General features: G+C 41.9%; 1 protein-coding gene across 2 annotated transcripts; it reads right to left on the bottom strand.

Moving 5' to 3' along the window:
- Positions 1-303: 303 nt before the first annotated feature.
- zhx1 (zinc fingers and homeoboxes 1) lies at positions 304-17,480 on the bottom strand. Of its 2 annotated transcripts, XR_014600526.1 has the most exons (9): positions 16,829-17,480; positions 13,684-14,001; positions 12,903-13,381; positions 11,516-11,734; positions 10,860-11,075; positions 10,102-10,266; positions 8,223-9,461; positions 1,259-7,896; positions 304-1,175 (listed from the first exon to the last, which is right to left on the bottom strand). XR_014600526.1 is itself a non-coding variant. In XM_084053462.1 (8 exons), exons 2-8 carry the CDS (start codon positions 13,889-13,891, stop codon positions 7,600-7,602), a joined length of 2,823 nt encoding a protein of 940 aa, XP_083909588.1. In that variant the 5' UTR covers positions 13,892-14,001; positions 16,829-17,480; the 3' UTR covers positions 304-7,599. The 2 variants fall into 2 exon arrangements, 1 of the variants encoding a protein (XP_083909588.1); XM_084053462.1 differs by having other exon boundaries at positions 304-7,896.
- Between the last annotated feature and the right edge of the window lie 526 nt (positions 17,481-18,006).

The following is an 18,006-nucleotide window of genomic DNA, read 5'->3' as shown; positions in this document are numbered from 1 at the left end:
TGTTCTTCCATTTCTCCTGTTCTTATCCTGTTTTGGGGGATTCCACACTTTTTGTGTGCCCCCTCACTGATATGCAGCCCCCCCCCCCCCCCCCCCCCTGGGAAAAAAATCTCCTGCTATCGGATGGTCTGAGGTTGGCAGGTATATCATGAAGTTATGTCAGACATGGCTGCATTTATTAGTTCTTTAGTACATGGAAAAAGGGTAGGTTAGGTTCATTCCCTGAACTTATTATTTACTCTGAATACAACATTCATAAACACAAAAACATATTTTCATCAAAATTTATTGAATTTTTGTCCTCAAACAAGTATAAAATATAAATCTTTTTTCTAAATCAAGCCACAGCCTCAACATCAGTTGGGATTTAAATTAATAACATTGCACAAATTGTTTGCCTCTGTGGCACAGCTAAAGCTAACACAAATTACAGGAGCCTAGAAAGAGTTAAGAACTCTTAAGCAATCCTGTAGGAGTGATTACAGGCTTGCTTTAGCATTTACAGTAGTCACTCTTAACTTTGATCTAGATCTTGGATACAGGCATTGGGTGATATACTATTTAAATGTGGGAAAGTCAGTTCCAAAGACACAGAATAGGCCAAATCATACTTATATACAAGCCAAAATATCTCCTCTGGCTAGTAAGGATCTCACTTTTTGTCGGTTAAATACCAAGAACCCTTCTACCAATTAGAGGGACTGGACTGGATAAGAGTTAATCATACAGATGGAACAGATAGGGTACATAGTTGTGTGTGTGTGTGTGTGTGTGTGTGTGTGTGTGTGTGTGTGTGTGTGTGTGTGTGTGTGTGTGTGTGTGTGTGTGTGTGTGTGTGTGTGTGTGATAAAAGATTGTCATAATTAAAATAAGTAACAGTTTCCTCTTTGAACAGCTGGTATGTCTTGCGGTTCAGGATGAGCCATGGGTCAGACTGCCTGTTTTAGCAACACTAACTTCCACAAAATTCAAATTTTTAACAATTTTAAGCTCAGTATGAAAATTTAAGAGCTTTTCGCAGGTAGTTTTCAAGATTGAATCATTGAAAACTACTTTAATCAATCATATTAGGCAATATGAGATTTCAGACATGCAGGTGGTGTTAAGGAAATACTTGTGGCATCTGATATATGCTGCAAGACATTACAATATTTTTTTGCCCAATAAATTGTTTGCTCAATTTTTCATATTTAAGATACTGCAGCATGTTGTTGAATGGAGTCCATTGTGATCATAGAAATAAATGTATAGCACTGACATTGTCATTTAAAGCAATGCTGTGCTTCCATATTAAACAGTAATCATTCCATGGGGTCTCTGTGCTCAATATGAAGATCTGTTGGTTATGGTATCCATAGCAATAAGTGTCATGGGTTCACCCAGCAAAGTAGGTGCCTGTGAACATGGAAGTAGGGAGCTTACAACACCTCTAAACGTTTATATCTATGGTTGAGATAATGAAGAATATAATTGTATTGTTTTGCAGTATCCAGGGAACCGACTTGTCACTAACTGGAGATTTGAGCTGTGTTAAATTAAGATAATCAGAGAAAGAACATTTTTGAAGTTTGTAACCTAGTACATAGTTGTAAAAAGAAAAAAACAACAACGAAGAATAACAACTTTTATAAGGACTGGTCTCCTAAGCACACAAAGATCATGCAATTACCTCGAGCAAAAACTGTCAATGGGTAGGGGGAATACAAAACCCCATTGTCAAAAAGTGGTAGAGAGTGGAAGTTCCCATCACAAATTCATGAATGTATAGGAGATAAACAAAATTCAAGTACTGATAAGGCTTGATATGTGCCAGAGAAACCAGTCCTTAAAGAGTTAAACAGTTTGAACCACTGCGTTATCACTAACATTCAACAGCTACAAACAGGGATTGTTGTTCTAGATATACAGAAAACAAGTGAGGACTAGTGAGAAATAGCGGAAGTATAGCAAAGGATACAGATATGAAGTGTGCATGATAAGACAGCAGGTAACTACTCAGTTCACAATGTTAACGCATAGATCTACTGCACAAGGATAACTGGGATATATGATGGATGTCGGATAGAATCAGAACTCACAAGCACTAGCACATCAGCAGACCAAGTAAAATATACAGAAACACAGAGGAACGCTTCAATGTATAGCTAATAGGATCACACTGAAATTGAGACCAATGGTTTCCTTTACAACCAATATGCCTTTTCTGCATATCTTTGGATACAATCAATATAGAATATTGACTAGTCTGATTGCGGTAATTTGAGTCTCCCTCTCACTTTCTTTACAGTATTTCTAGTTTCCTGATAATAAACGATAATTGACACTGTGTAAAGTGTATATCTGCATCATAAGTCTGCAAATAAGGGAGCTGCAATTTAAAGGGTTACAGGGTTTGAAGACACAAGTCCTTTCAATAAAGGACATGATTCTTAAGTAATTTAACAATGTATTTATCAAGCACTGCTCGTTTGTTCACGTTCATGTGTTCCTGTATCCAAATACAGGAACACCAAAAAGGAGTGCAAGTTCACCCCACTCTCTACAAATTTCAACTTTGCACATGTTCTGACTCCATGCTGCATTGCACAGGCAGAATGCAACCAAAGTAGCAAAAGCCCCATTGGGCTACAATGACTGATGATCTCTAACTCTGAATCTATTTCAAAAACACTATTCTATTGTATATTGTATCTATCATCTTAACGAGCAATCCATTGGTATCTTGACAAAGGAGTTGCAGTGACATGATTTTCATAAATAGAAACATATAAAACCATTTAAAACAGACTGTTTAGTAATACATGAGTGAATATTGTAAAAGACATTGGGCTGGATACTAGGGAAGAGATAAAGCCTGTCTTTGTAGAAACAGTAAAATATGGAGTACCAGCATGTAACATAGCACCTATAGGACATGGAATTAACACATGACCAGCCTCATGGACATTAATTAAACCTTCACCAGGTAAACTGCTGATAACTTCCATCTATCTATCTATCTATCTATCGATCTATCTATCTATCTATCCATCCATCTATCCATCTATCTACTGTATCTAAAAGTCTATCTATCGATAATAGTTGTAATTCGTGGCTAGAGCATCAAGTGAAATCAAAATATCCCTGGAATGAAATGACCCTCCTGATGCAGAATATACAGTGTACTGTCTATAAAATCACATCTCTGGGTTACAGAGTATTCTTTTTTTTTTTTTAAACAAATGTATCCATATTATAGTGTCCATGTGTCCATTGTGAGGTAAAGGTTAGGCATTTTAGTCCCCACCACCACCTCCAAATTACATAAATCCTATAAAGAGTCACTCAGACTAGGCCTCCCCTGTGCCTAGTAAACCAGCCCAAATACTGTATGTACAAATTGAGCAGTTGATCATCTCAGTTATTGCATGCAGTACTGGACTAGAAGAATACCATAACATTTTGAATTGTTTTATATACTTTTATCTTAAGGTTTTTCATGACCAGGCAGTTGTCACAATGTGGTATTTTCAACATCTGTTTCTCAGTTACTATAAAAAACAGCTATTTAGCTTCCTCATTGAAACCAATTGTTACTGTGTTGCAAGCAAGCTGGTTAGCTTGTGGGTAAGGTCAGTCATTGATTTCATTGATGTATGCTGAAATTTGAATTGGATTGAATTTCCTCTACAATGTGACAAGTGCATAGATGAAAAATTATAACAGTACAATTCTAAATTCCAGGTATCTCTTTCAAGGCGAAGTCTCAGATGCCAACTTCAGAGACTAGGCATCTTTTAGCAGAAGCAGTTTGGTCATGCATCACAACTTAATTTCAACACATGCCTTTCGATACCAGAAGATACTTCCTAACATCAAATGATGTCCAAAACATTCATGATCTTGTCAATTTGGTGAAATTCTACCCAAACAAGCAAAACAGCCATGTAGGCACAGAGGTTTATCTTTTCAAAGCTTCATTTTCGTCTGTCCGTGAAAAAATGGAGATGAGATGAGACAACTTTTGAACTGTACAGCAAAGTGTATTGAGAACAGTTTGAGAATGGAACAGTATTTGGTGATTATCCCTTCCACAATAAGGTTCAGGGAAAGCTGTGCTGTTTCTTCAGGCATCATTTTGAACAATTCCTTCCACACAGCAGATGCTGTACGAAACTGTGTTATTTCCAAAATGTCTGTACAGGGCATGAGTTTATCAGTCCATTCAAAAGTCAGTAGCGCTGCGTCTTTCTGTCTCTGTACCCAGTGCTTCGTAAGGTAGGACAGAGCGAACAGGACATTGCTTATACTGTACAGAATGTCTCTGGAAGTGCACATCAAGAATCTTGGCATAAATATTACAATAGTGGAGTAGGGGAGAAAGAGAGTGAGTGGAAGAGAAATAGACAGAGAAAGACAGTACTTTACAAGTTAGAAAATCTAAAAGCTGAACAGACCAAATGAACATGCAGCATATTGGGACATAAATTAGAATAAAAAATTAAACCCTATCATTCTATTTCCCTAAACATTACATAAAGAATACCTTTGTATCCAAACATAACATAACACAATGCCCTGTAACTAAAACACAAGCACAGTTTCAAAAGGAGCAACATTTTAAACTGAAAGTTATATTGTGCAAGTTAGTTAAAAGAAACTGGAGGGTGATTGCTCTAGAGGGGTCTTTTATAAACATCCAACTCTCAAACAATACAGTATATATTATTATAAAAGCGGGGCAACTGGTAAGATTCCTCAAGTTGAGGAGATTAAAAAAGGCAAAACACTGGTTTAGTTCATAATCATACAAAATGGGTTTGGTCTCTCAGAGCCATTTCATGGTATAATAAGAGAATAAGGTGCCTCATCAGTTTTTATTCCACTATAAGCACAAGTGGACAAAGTGCACTGTTATTTTAAATTTAGGTGCTTCACTCTTTTATTTTCACTGCAGAACTGAGTCAAAATACAAATTGAAATGCTACAAATGCTGTTTCTCAAAATATGGGTTCCTAATTCTCAAAGATCCACATCACCACATAAGTACTATGTTCTACAGAGCCTGGGTCTGAGATCAAAGTCTCTTATCCCCGGTCCCACAGAGACAACGTGTGCAGGAGCCTCAGTGGAGTTGTTGTGGCCTTTAGAAGTGCTCTCCTCATACTGTATGTCATTACAGTAGCTCTTTACCCTGTACAGGTAGATGACATACTACTTAAAAACATTCAAATCACACAAAACTGTCTTTGCCTTTCCTTATTATTAATGTTCATATAGCTTTAATAAAGGGCATGAGTATTATATTATATTGTATGCAACAGGTTGGTGGATACACATCACAACCTGAATTGGAGTCTCAAAGAAGCATACTCTATGCACCCTAGACTCACTTTGCAATCAGCAAGTACGTAAGTAGTCTCATTCTGAAATCATCTAAGAACCCCTGGGCCTAAGTAATTGGGGCACTGGTTGAACTTGTAGCACTTTTATCAGAGTGGATCCAGTAGTATTCATTCATCTTGTGCCTATCTCCCAAACAGTGCAATTCCCATCCTTTTTGTGAGCCAGTCCTGACAGACTTTAACCATTTAAACCCTACATACTTCTGGTTCCCCAGAGGTCTGTACTTGACCCCTCCTTCCTTCCCTCTACACCAAAGCTCTTTGCCGAAAATAGTTGATCTACAACGGGATGCATTGTGATCTTGTATATCTGTATATATATGCCCATTATGACATGGCCAGAATCGGGACGCTAGGGTTCATGTGGTTAGGAAAGCTATACAATAAAGGCATGGATTGATTTGGTGAAATGGCGGTGGTGGAGGTCCATTCACTGTATCAAATAATACTCATGCCAAAGTGATGAATTGTGGATCAACAAAGGTGCAGCAAATCCCATTTAAGAGACTTTTTGAGGAAAACACAATTTTTTGAGAATTTCTATAATCACTTGACTCAGGTCTGCCTCACAGTGGCCATTATACAGTTCATAAAAATTACCTACAGTATGTGGCATACTCTGTCATTCCTCAGCGTAGGTTAGTACAACACATTCACTAGTTTAACTTTGGCACCGCATTGGTCTCCATCATCTGAATCCACTCTTTAAAAAGTTGTGTTAATAATAGCACAGGGAGTATTCCCAAACTACAGATCACACAGATGTTAATACAGTGCATCTTAAGGATATTTTGCATAATTATCCAGAATATCTGAATGTAAAATAAGTGATGATAATAAATAATAATAATAATAATAATAATAATAATAATGATTATTATTAATATTATTATATCACTGTTCTCTTGCAGAAATATAAATTAGCCAAAGAAAAATACATAGCAAACATATTAACAATAAGCTATAACAAAGGGAAGGTTATTGATATATTAAGCATTATTTAAGAACATCCTTTTAAAGAGTGCATTCTTTCTTGGCATTCATTCTCAAGATAGGTTGTCTCATTGTTAGGCCTGTATCTCTGAGAAATATGAAAATGTTGAATGACTGATTGCATGTAAATGTATAATAGTTGAAGTATCAACATTATCAATTATAGTCATTTCAGCCAACTTCTCTTGTTCAGTAGGCTGATATTATTCTCAGCACTGATTAAGGTATAGCCATTGTAGTGCACAACACAAAGCTACACACATGTAACTAAATGTGTGTGACAACACTTAAAAATAATGTCAAACCACTCCACAAATAGATGTTGAAAGGGGCTAGAAGTGGGCAAGGTGTGCACTGTGCATATTCCGTTTTCTTTAGTTGTTTGCTGTGGGGACATCATGAAATTGTCACCTCATGGTTTTAGATAAGCACCCTTAAAACATACCACATATGATTTAAGTCTATGCGTGCCGTTTGCCTGCAACAAGGGTTAAACCTTCACAAAGTCAAAATGTGGGCTACAAACAACACTGATATAGGCCTATTCTAAACTAGGACATGACAAATACTTCTACCCAGAACCGCACTGGATACAGGAAAAATCAGCATCACCGAGGATCATTTTGCCTGGTTAGTAGCCCTTACTAGCAGGCAGTATGTCCAGATTTAACAAGGGACAGGGTCCTTTAGAGTGTCCATAAAAAGATTCCATTGTCCATTAAATCCATGGTGCCACTCCCTGTGCAATTTCTTTCTGTTTGACTAATTCAGCTACCAGCCAATGACAGCCTTTGGTTATTCTCATAGGAGGGAACTATCAACCCTCAGACATGTGTTTTTATTAATAAGGCTCTGATGATGAAAAATAGTGTGATCCAAGTAGCTTACTCTTTTGTTATTTGGTGTGCCATCAATGGTTTGCAAGTAAATGTAACTTATATCTTTACAGTGATTCTGCTCTCACCTTTTGTGCCTCATTTACAGTCAATAGTACAATATTGGGACAGTGACAGGATTTTCTGTTGCACTTAGAATTTCAACATGGTTTACCATGGAGGACAATGTGAGCCCATTATCATGACACGACAAATACAAAGCATTCAATTTCATAGTACATGGTAGGTAAAAAATGTCAGCCTACTGTCTCAATATTTACATGACCGACTTTTTTAGAATATTCATAACATTCTGTAATCTTTCAGACCACAGATTCCTACCACCACTAATCTTCAGAACCTGACAGGGACTTCCTAACACTGCGAGATGGTTCCCAGACCTCACTTTCATCAGACTCGTCGCCCTCCTCATCCTCCTCCTCTTCCTCCTCTTCCTCCTCATCCTCTTCTCCCACTGGTGTGGCTCTCTGATCCTCAGTGGCCATCGCTGCCTCGCCCTGTGTCTCCTCTCCCTCCTCCTCGCCTCCTTCCTCTCCTCCATCGTTCGTCCCTACAGTCGGCTCTAGGAAGGGATCTGCCCCCACGTCCAATCGTCTCTGGACCTCAGCGAACCATTCCCTAACCTGCCATCCAGGGAGAGAGAACATGTTGGACTTTACTTTTTACTTTTACTTTTTCGATGAATCGAATAATCGAGAAGCGCATTTAAAAAAGAAAATGCCAACGAATCGATTAACCACTTAAGCCACTTAACCTTTGTCGCACAAAGGTGTCATGCAAAAATAGTTTAAATATTGCCCAATATAGGGCATTTTACTATTATTTTATTAAATTATTGATTATCGATTATTTTTTGTATTTTGTGACTAAATCGATTAGTTTGATTAATTGTTGCACCCCTAGTTGGACATCAAGAGTATTAATGACATTCCATTCACAACTCCCTCACCTGTTCATAGCTCATGTTGCTCTTGGCGACAAGCTCGTCCAGGTCCTGCTCGTTGAGGAAGCGGTGCTTCAGGTAGTATTCTTTCAGGATGTCCCGCCCACTCTTGAATTTTATCGCCCGAGGGGGCCTGTCGACATCCACACTGAAGGAGGCAGACCTTTTTGGCTGCTTCCTGGTTCGGGAGCGCCCCCAGCCACGGTTCCTGACGCGTCTCTTCCGGCTGTTGCCTGGGCTTCCTGTTTTGCTGCCTCCTGCTCCTCCTCCGCCATTTAGTCCCTCTACACTGCCACTCTGGTACTGGAAGAACCACTTGAGATTGCCGTTCTTCCAGGAGTAGCGTGAGTCCCCGAACCAGTTGACAATGTAGGACCTGGGGAGGCCGCTCTCTGCCGACAGCTGCTCGTACTCCTCCGCTGTGGGCCACTGTGTCCGCACGAAGGCGCTCTTCAGGACATGGAGCTGCTCAGGAGTCTTCTTACTCTTATCTCTGATGTCTTTGCCACCACTGCTGGCCACGAGCCGCTGCTTTCCGCGTCCGCCGGGAGGTGTCTGGCTCCCCTTTCGAGATGACAAGGAGGAGGAGGACGACGAAGGGGAGGCCACTCCGCCTCCTGCTCGTCCTCCTTCGCCTCCCTTTCCTCCGTCCACCTCCATGCGTCCTTCCTCTGGTGATTCGGAGGAGGAAGGGGCGGCGGGCGGCGGCGCCTTCCGTCTCTCGGTGAACCAGGCGTCGATTTCCCTCCGTGTCAGTTTGGTCTCCGTCCTCAGACGGGTCAGCTCTTCGTCTGACGGAGTGCTGCCCTTCTCAAAGCTCTCCTCCAGTACGACCAGCTGCTCCGGGGTCCTCTCCTTGAACTTCTGCAGGGTAAAGTCGGGGAAAGGGTTCCACGTTTTGGGCCGCGTCTCCTTCTCCTTCACGGGGGGTGTGCGGGGGGGAGGGGGAGACACGGGGGTCTCGTCGCTCGAGTCAATGACAATAGTGGCGTTGCTGCCGCCACCTCGACCTGGTCCGTCGTGGAAGACAATAACGTGGCTGGTCTTAGAGTTTCGCTGGTTGTACCTGGTGTCACTGAACCACTTCTTGATCTCTCCCTTGGTCAGGGTGGTGAGCTTCATTAACCGTGCAATCTCGGCATCACTGGCGAAGTGGTTCTTCAAGTAGCTAGCTTTGAGCTCAGCCAGCTGCTCTTTAGACTTCTTGGGTCGCAGGCTGAATGTGTCATTGAGGGCTGAGTTTTCCTGGGAGGGGCGGAATCGGGTGTCGAAGCATTAAAGATTGGACAATTTCAAGGGTTGACTTTTTCTGCTGACAAACTGCAAGCAGAAAAGACTTAGCTAACCAAACTAGGTCTGAAGTCAAATTGTTGGAGATGGGAGCTGTAATACAGTATTTGCTTGGATAACCATGATATATTATCAAATAATAACACTGAGACTTTAGCAAGCATCCCATGGTAAAATAATTGTAATACTAGAAAATGTGCTCCTCGGAGCACAAGTCTCCGCCAGCAGACCCGTGCTATTTTCAAAGGGAATCACTTACCCTATCTTTAACCATAGTTTTCTAGAAATGTTCTGAGTCTTAGATTAGAACATCTAAGGATTAGAACTTGTTAGCTTGGCTAACATGTTCAATCAGCCAAGCTAACATGTCCAATGTTAGCTGGGCTGATGGCACTGATGTCACTTCAAAACATGTAAACAATGTTTTGAAGTGACACACCTATTTATAGGGCTCTATTTCATCATGCGTCTCGCTAGCCAATCAAAGCACACCCTTTCAACATATTGTCACGTGTCACGTGAAGCTTGACCAATGTTAGCTCGGTGGACACACGGAAGGACGAGAATCTGTAACTATACTATGATATATTTGTACCTGTGGAGAAAGGGAGGGTGGTTGGACAGTGGTGGCCCGTTTCAACTCACTGTTCCCTGGGCTCGGCTGGCAGGATGCTCCCTTGGAGCTCTGGGATTGGCTTGGTAGCCCAGCCACAGTCAGTGTGATGGGGCTGGTTACTGGAAGGTTGCCACCTGGACCCAACTACAGCGAGAGACAGAAAACGAATAAGGATTAATAGATAAAGATTTAGGACAGACGAATTAGGATAGGTACCAAGAAAAGGTTGTTAGTCTATTTCTGGTGGGTCCCCCAAAAAAGAGTGCTACTAATGAAGATGAGTCTGTGAAGAAAGGGAGTGTACTGGTGCGCCTCAGCCAAACGTAGGCAAGCCCGGTGCATCACAGGAGCAGGACAACACAGCATAATGTAGAGAAGACACTGGAGCAGCTCAGGCAATTGAAGCCTCTTTTATTAAGTACAAAAAGAGAAGACTGACGTTTCGATGCTACTGCATCTTCCTCATGATAGATGAGTCTGTGTTAGAAAATGAGAGCACAAAACAAACAAACAAACAAACAAACATAAAGAATTCTGATGGTAGCATACAGCCTTTTGTGAGCGTGAAGAACCAAACCAGGTTAAGTCAATGTGTCAATCCTCTCAAACCAACTCTAATCACTGACCATATTCACACAGAGGTGAATATGGTCTTGCGTCATGAAGTATGAAGTAAGCGCAAAATGGCTGCCATGTGAATATGGACTATATAGACCACATATTCTTGTCTTATCTACCTGTGTGAACACCAGCCCATGCTGGCCCACTATCTGGCAGGTCTGGAGGATGGACTGGAGGCCATTGGCAGCCGCTGACAGATGGTGAGCTGGTATGACAGTGATGGTCTGGGGCACCGTGTGCACAGTGCCATTAAACTGCTTCCTCCTGGCCTCCTCCACCTCCTCTGGTGTCCAGCTGACACCGTGCTTCAACCGCTGAGCCGAGAACCACACCTGTAACACAGATGAAGTGGATTTTAAGTGTCTTTTAAGCCATTAAGCATCTGGAAAGCATCTGTGTCATTTTAGATTTTAGCTAAAAAGCATTATGTTTAAAGCAATCATTTTTAACTCAAATCTTTGCTTCTGGTGGTCCCTGGAACAAAGATATTTTGATATGGGGGTCTGTGGCCAAATACATATAATTTTGGGGGTCCTTGACATGAAAAGGTTTGAGGACCACTGATATAGCAACATAAGCTTTTCAGAAAATGTTAAGGTCTTAATGTTAAGGTAATACATAACAATAGCAAAATGGAAGCGCAGTGGAAGTCTGTAACGGTGTAACTTTTGCTATGAGCCTTCAAAAAGCATGTGTTCTAAATCCCACTAAAGTAATACAAAAATATGGACATTATATGCTGTATATCGTCCCAGTCTCAGCTACTGTATACCTTGATCTGTTCCTCTGTGAATTGGGTCTGTGCAGCCAAGCTGGCGATCTCAGCCATGGAAGGGTAAGGGAACTTCTTGTAGGTGTTTCCCAGCAGAGGGTTTGTGTCCATGGCCGCACTGTACGATGGGATACTGCTGATGGGGATGAGGAGCTGTGGCTGCACTGCTGCTGCTGCTGCCGCTGCAGCACTCTGCTGGGCCTGGAGGGCTGACAGCACCTGGAAGGGAGGCCAGGGGGTCAAGAATACTAGGTAATAGTAACAACAATAACAATGATCAAAACTGGAACACTAGCCCATAACATTTAAGCTGATAAATGGGTACTCTCTCGTGATTGGCTAAAATTGGCAACCCACCTGAAAATGTATTTTCTTTATATTAAAGAGCTGGAGACACCCTATAGCAACGATTACTATGAGAATATATTGTAGACTCTACAGTAAAACAAATACTTTAAAAAAGCTCTACAGTGTACTGTAGAGCTTTGACTTTTCTTTCTTTTTTTAATATATATCACTTACCCTAAAAGAAATACACAAATGCATTCAGGATGAACCAGTCTGTATCAGAGCAAGACAGAAATTCAAGAGTACAATTCAACACAGCTCGTCTTTAACCTCATTAGCCTCCACTGCCCCCCCCCCCCCCCTGCCCTCGCAACCAACATCCTGTTAAGTCATCTGTTGATGCCCAGCAAAGCAAATTCAATTTCATTTTAAAGTAATTTGATAAGCTCTCCGCAATACATGTTCAAAAGCAAGAGCATTCCATTCTTCAGATAAGGAGTTTCAACTCCCCCTCCTCACACTGCCTGCTGAGGCTATATTGACCTCTGTATTTTCTAAACTTAGCAAAAGTGGTGCGTATCGATACCGTCATATATTGAGGACGTCAGTGATCTCCACATTTGGGCACGGTTTCAGCCAGATCCGAGCCCCATTGACATCCATTATGAAACTAAAGTTAAATCTTTCAGAAAATACAAAACATGTGCTAAGTACTAAAGTTGACATACTGTACTAGCAGTGTGAAATGCGGCGCCTATCAGCGGCAAATAGAAAAACAACCTCAGACACACACATACTGTGTATAGGCTCACACATGCATTAGATTTTTGCCAAGATTACATCTCTATGCTAAATGTAAATTTGATTGCACCTATAGCAACCCCAGGAAGTGGAAGACATATTGAGACAGGATTCTGCACCTTGAAAGGTACCTTGATATTGATGACTATTTGATAACTCTGAGACAATTTGACGTGGTGATGAGAACACATATAGATCAACGTTCCTTTTCCCTGGAAGGGTGATTAATAGAATCTTGGGCATAATTATCTGACATCCCATCCTGCCTAATTGAGTGTTTCTAGTCTAAACTTCCTACCTGTGCCAGACCAGCTGGCAGAACAGTAGGATTGAAAAAAGACGATTTCTTGTGCTGCTCTGAGGGGGGTAGGTTGACCAGCAAACCGGCTCCTCCTAACTTCATGGAGTCCTGGAGCAGCATCTCCATGGGGGTCATGGGTGCTTCGATGGGCCCCAGGGGAGCTTCGATGGGCTCCTGCTCTCCTCCCTCCTCCCCTTCTCCGCCTCCGATGAAGCCCTCAAGCCCTTCGTCTGCAGACTTCATGGACACAGCTATCCTCTTGGGTTCCGGCTTGCTCTTCATCCTCATGATGGGGGTCTTGCTTAGTGATATGGCAGCGACGGCAGCAGCGTCTTCCTCTCCCTCTTCTGGTGCGTTGCAGTGTTGCTCCAGGGCTGGCTGGTCACTGCTCGTCTCCTCCAGTGGGTTGGCAGTGCCATGTTTCAATGAGGTACGAAGGACACTGCTGTCCTCTGCAGTTGGGAGGCTGGGCTCATCTGTAAATTACAAACAATTTGATTGAAAGATATACTATTTCCTTATATGCGTATTTCCCATCCAGTCCTTCACATGGTAATACATATTGTACAGCCAATAACTGATTCACTCATGGATTTTTTAAAATGTATTTAAAAGATCTGCAGCACTTGCAGTCTGTCCCCTATACCCTGAAGACAGGGCTCATCTCCAATCCAAAATATTCAGTAATACAATGGATTAGCATTGCGACAGAGGGCGATTCGTTCAATCTTTTTATTTGTCGGCAGGTATTATGATGAAAATGAGACTTGACTATCACCTGCGTCTGGTGGAGTGGGGACAACAACCACCGCCTGACCAAGCTCCTCCGCAGTCAAGCCCTCTTCTGCTACTTCCTTCCTCTTTTCCTCCTCTTCCTCCTTCTCATCCTCCCCAGTCCCCTCCATAACATCTTCCACCTCTTGTTCCACCACATCAGATGGCAGTACCATGCATGGCGTGGTTGACTTGCGGCGGCGGCTCGACATCCTAGAACTAAACTCCAGATACTTGGATAAACGTTGACTTGATGTAGAAATCTAGAACAGAACTGCTGACGAGTCTGGGCGGGTGTGGGTTCACATGCTCAAGTCCTTCACTGGTGTATTTGTAGGGAGAGAAACAGAGGAAGACAAATTAGGTAAGGAAAAAGTAACATAAAGATGTATAATACTGTATATATATTGTATGCTGTACGAGAGGAGGTTTGGCATGTGTTCCCTATATGAGCCAGGGGTGTGCAGTGCCATGTGGCGATTCGATCGGACCAACGGTTTCCAAGACCACGAATATCTGTATCCATCTGTCTACGGGTCTGCGAAGGACGCACCGAATCTCTGTGTGTTTGGGAGGTAATGTGGGCATCGGCTTACTGGCATTTCTCCATTGAAATGACCCAAAAAACGGGAGGAATAATAATAATAATAATAATAATAAATAGTGAAGATAACATTAGTGTGATCCAGTGGCGTTCCCAGAAATTACATTTAGGGCAGGCGAGATTTTTTTCTCGTGGGTGGGGGGGGGGGGGCTCGGGGAAACATCTCGGGGGGGGGGGGGGGGGGGGGGTCTCGGGGGAAACAAGTTAACAACAACACTACACTGACTACGTAACTGAAAAACGTTAATAAAAACAATATGCAAGTATAATCAATCAATCAATCAATTATTCAGCGGTGGTCTCTTCATGTTGTAGTTTAATGGCTCAAGCTGCTCTCAGACTCAGTCAGAGCCCCTTTTATGCCAGGTGAGAACAGTTGATGGCCCAGACCCCCACACCTGGCACCCCATGAAGATAAAGGCATACTACATTTGCATCACTATAGGCGACGTCGCTCTGCGCTCTCTGTGAATGGACGAGGAGGTCCGACGGCCACTATTCTCTTTGGATTTTTTTCACTGCCTGTTTTTCAGTCTTTTACTTTATTTTCTAGGGAGGCTAGATTTTGGTTGGGCAGGCGGCCGCCTGCCCTGCCTCTATGGTGGGTACGCCACTGGTGTGATCGCTAAAGCGATCCCACAATAATAATCATCATCATCATATAAGCCACCAAATCTCTGTCCGCAAAAGTATGTCTGTACAGCCCAGCGAACCCAGGCCTTGCCAGGTAGCTCCACCACCTCCCCAAGGCCTTCTCCCCACACCTTGTTTGAATAAAAACCCTGTTATATTGCACCTTAAAACCCTTGCTGCCTCTTAATTCTCCACGGCTAGGTGCCACAGTTCCCTACAGAATAGGGATGCTAGGGTTCTAGCGGTTAATGTTAAAAAAGAGAGAAAAAGTCACACATATTTGGCGGCCGACCGGTTGTAACTCTGAAGACCCCTTAGGGGTCCCGGACCCCCTGTTGAAGACCCATGCTTTAATATATACTAGGACGGTGCCGCCGGCCTAGTCGGGTTTCATTTGTCTTTCTCTCTCAGCCCCACCCCCTAGCCCCCCCCCCAGCTCCAATCTCTAGTAATATAGTATAATATAATAATAAATAATAATAACAATAATAACAATAATAATAGTAAACATGGGGGAAAAGGGAATAATCAAGAAAGAGAACAGTCCTAGTGCTTAAGGTGCTTGTCTTGACGGTGCTGTGTAAGGTTCTTACTCCTAGGTTATAAACAAACACCTATTATAAACATCTGTGCATGTCAAATCTGTAATGTGACCATGCAGTGCCGTTGTCCTTAGCAGTGTTCCACACACAGGCTGCCTCTGATCCCAGACAGGCAGTGCGTGTAAAAGATGTAAAGTGACCTGTGCACAGTGTGCTTGGCATGTTGCATAAAACATGTTGCAATAAAACTGTTGGGAGTGTTTAATGAATCTCCAACTCCATTAGGCATTATCCATGATCTGAGTAACATGACCCCCAGATCAAATAAGCATAACTTGGCTTCACTCAAGTAGTCTATTCAATTTTCAAACACAAACATTAAGTGGCCTATTAATTCATTTAGCTCATAGTGTGTTACTATAGTCACTTTATATGCATGTGTTAATGCATTGCAATAAATAAATGAAAATCCAAAAGTGACATATGCATTAATACATGCTATACTTTATTCTGTGTATAATGTGGTATTGTACAATGAGATAGCAAATGCAAGAATAATTTAATGCATATCATGCTTTTAATACCAAACTACTGCTATACAAGTTTATTAACATACTGTACTGGATCTGCACTAATGTGTCAGGGAAGGACTTTTACATGACACTGGGAACCCAGGTTTGTAAACCCTAATTGTTAGAAATTAATATTCATACACACCTAAAATAATTTGCCATTTCACAAACGTCTTTGACATATTGCACATTGACATTCAACAGCAACACATAGATGATGGCTAACACTGCTGCAATCACTTTGCTATCAACTTTTCATTAAAAAAACGTTTATAAATATAAATGGGGTAGTATTAACAAAATAGTGTTATAATAAATAATAAATGTGTATTGGGGTTATAAATGTATGAGTGGATTCAGCAAACTCAACTCTTGTACCAGTGGGAGCTCCACTAATCTGCATTAAATCAAATTTGAGATGTGATCCAATTCATACCAACTGTGCATAATAATAGACCAGTTGTTCTAAAAGTGGGGTCCAGGGACCCTCAGGGTTCCTTGAGGGGGTCCCAAATGGACCCTTACAGGTCTATACCTCTGAGAGCATACAAACAGAACCAAATGGACCCGTTTGTATGCTCTCAAGAGTTATGGTGGGTCTTTGAAATTAAAATGTTTGAGAAGCAATGTAATAGCCCATACAAAGACAGCCATATCTGTCTCTGTATGGTCTATTATTATGGCACAGCTATGGCTGTTTCTAGCATGTAGCCTGCATGTGTGTGAGGTGGGCTAAACAACTAGCCCAGTTAGCAGGGCCAGTCGTTACACTGTGATCATGTCTGCTGGTAAACTTACTGTTAACTACTGTACTGTGCAGTGTTGCTATCAGGCAGCGTTGTGTGGTTCTGCGCAGTGGAAACCACAGCTTTTGTCTTGTAGATCACTGTCTGTCAGTCTCTCCTGGAATCCCTGTCCCCGGCAGATCGCTCGATCAGTCCCAGACCGACCTGGACTGCAGTGTTTCGGCTCGCAGCAGGTCTCCCCAAATCCGCCGAGCAGCAGGGAGGCAGACAGTCGTCGGATCGACGAGACTGGAGTCTACTACCACCGCTTGTCTGCAGATGCTGAAAACATTAGACATATCGGTCTCTCCAGTCCTTTTTGCAACAGTTATTTTCCCCTCCAACCAAGACCTCGCCTTTTGTAAAGTTATTCAAACAGTAAAACAGCCACTACGGTCACATCGTCGCAGGCCCCGCAGACAACCGTGATGGTTTGTTGACCTAATTTTCAAGATATTTTTTAATGGCAGATTTTTTTTTTTAATGATCAAACGGCGTCATCATCATTCAATGTGATACGTCCTGACGTCATTCCTCGGCGACTCAAAAATGCCCCCAAACTTACACGTTATAATATTGCTCATTATGTTTACATTCGTGTTTCTCCGTCAGGTTGTTTACATTCATCTGTTATGATCTAAGTGAGAAGGCTTTCATTATCCGGTGTAAATCGCGCCATGGACTGAACATGGTGGTTTGTGTGGTTGTGGCTGGATGGCTGCCACCACGTCCTTACATGACCTGTCAATTCAGGCTGTGTTCAGTAGACAGGCAGTAAACCTATGTATCCACCACTAGAGGCCAACATCACTACTACTAACTCTTTACTACCTACTACACATGTCTTTTCTTCTATTTGAAGCATGGAAGAGGGGAGACACACTCACACACACACACACACACACACACACACACATATATATATATATATATATATATATTGTGTATACATGATATACACACACGTATGTACATACATACATATATATTACACATACATTACACACACACACACACACACACACACACACACACTTTATTCCCACAATTTCTGTTTTTTCACCCATTAAGACCTGAGGCTGATTCTACAAATGCCTTGAACAATCAGTAGTTCTCACACTTTCAAGATTAAAAAAATAATTTCAAAAAGATCAGATCTGCTATTTTTGAACCAACGCAAAAATCTAAAAT

The sequence above is a fragment of the Gymnoscopelus microlampas genome (assembly GCF_963454915.1).
Source record: "Gymnoscopelus microlampas genome assembly, chromosome: 3".
Lineage (NCBI taxonomy): Eukaryota > Metazoa > Chordata > Actinopteri > Myctophiformes > Myctophidae > Gymnoscopelus > Gymnoscopelus microlampas.
This window is presented reverse-complemented; position numbering and strand designations above follow the sequence as displayed.

Coding starts and splice junctions, on each gene's coding strand:
- zhx1 (XM_084053462.1), bottom strand. CDS start 13,891: ATGTCGAGCCGCCGCCGCAAGTCAACCACGCCATGCATGGTACTGCCA. Junction 11,735..12,902: donor TGCCAGCTGGTCTGGCACAG/GTAGGAAGTTTA, acceptor CCTCCCTTCCAG/GTGCTGTCAGCCCTCCAGGC. Junction 9,462..10,101: donor CACCCTCCCTTTCTCCACAG/GTACAAATATAT, acceptor CGCCCCTCCCAG/GAAAACTCAGCCCTCAATGA.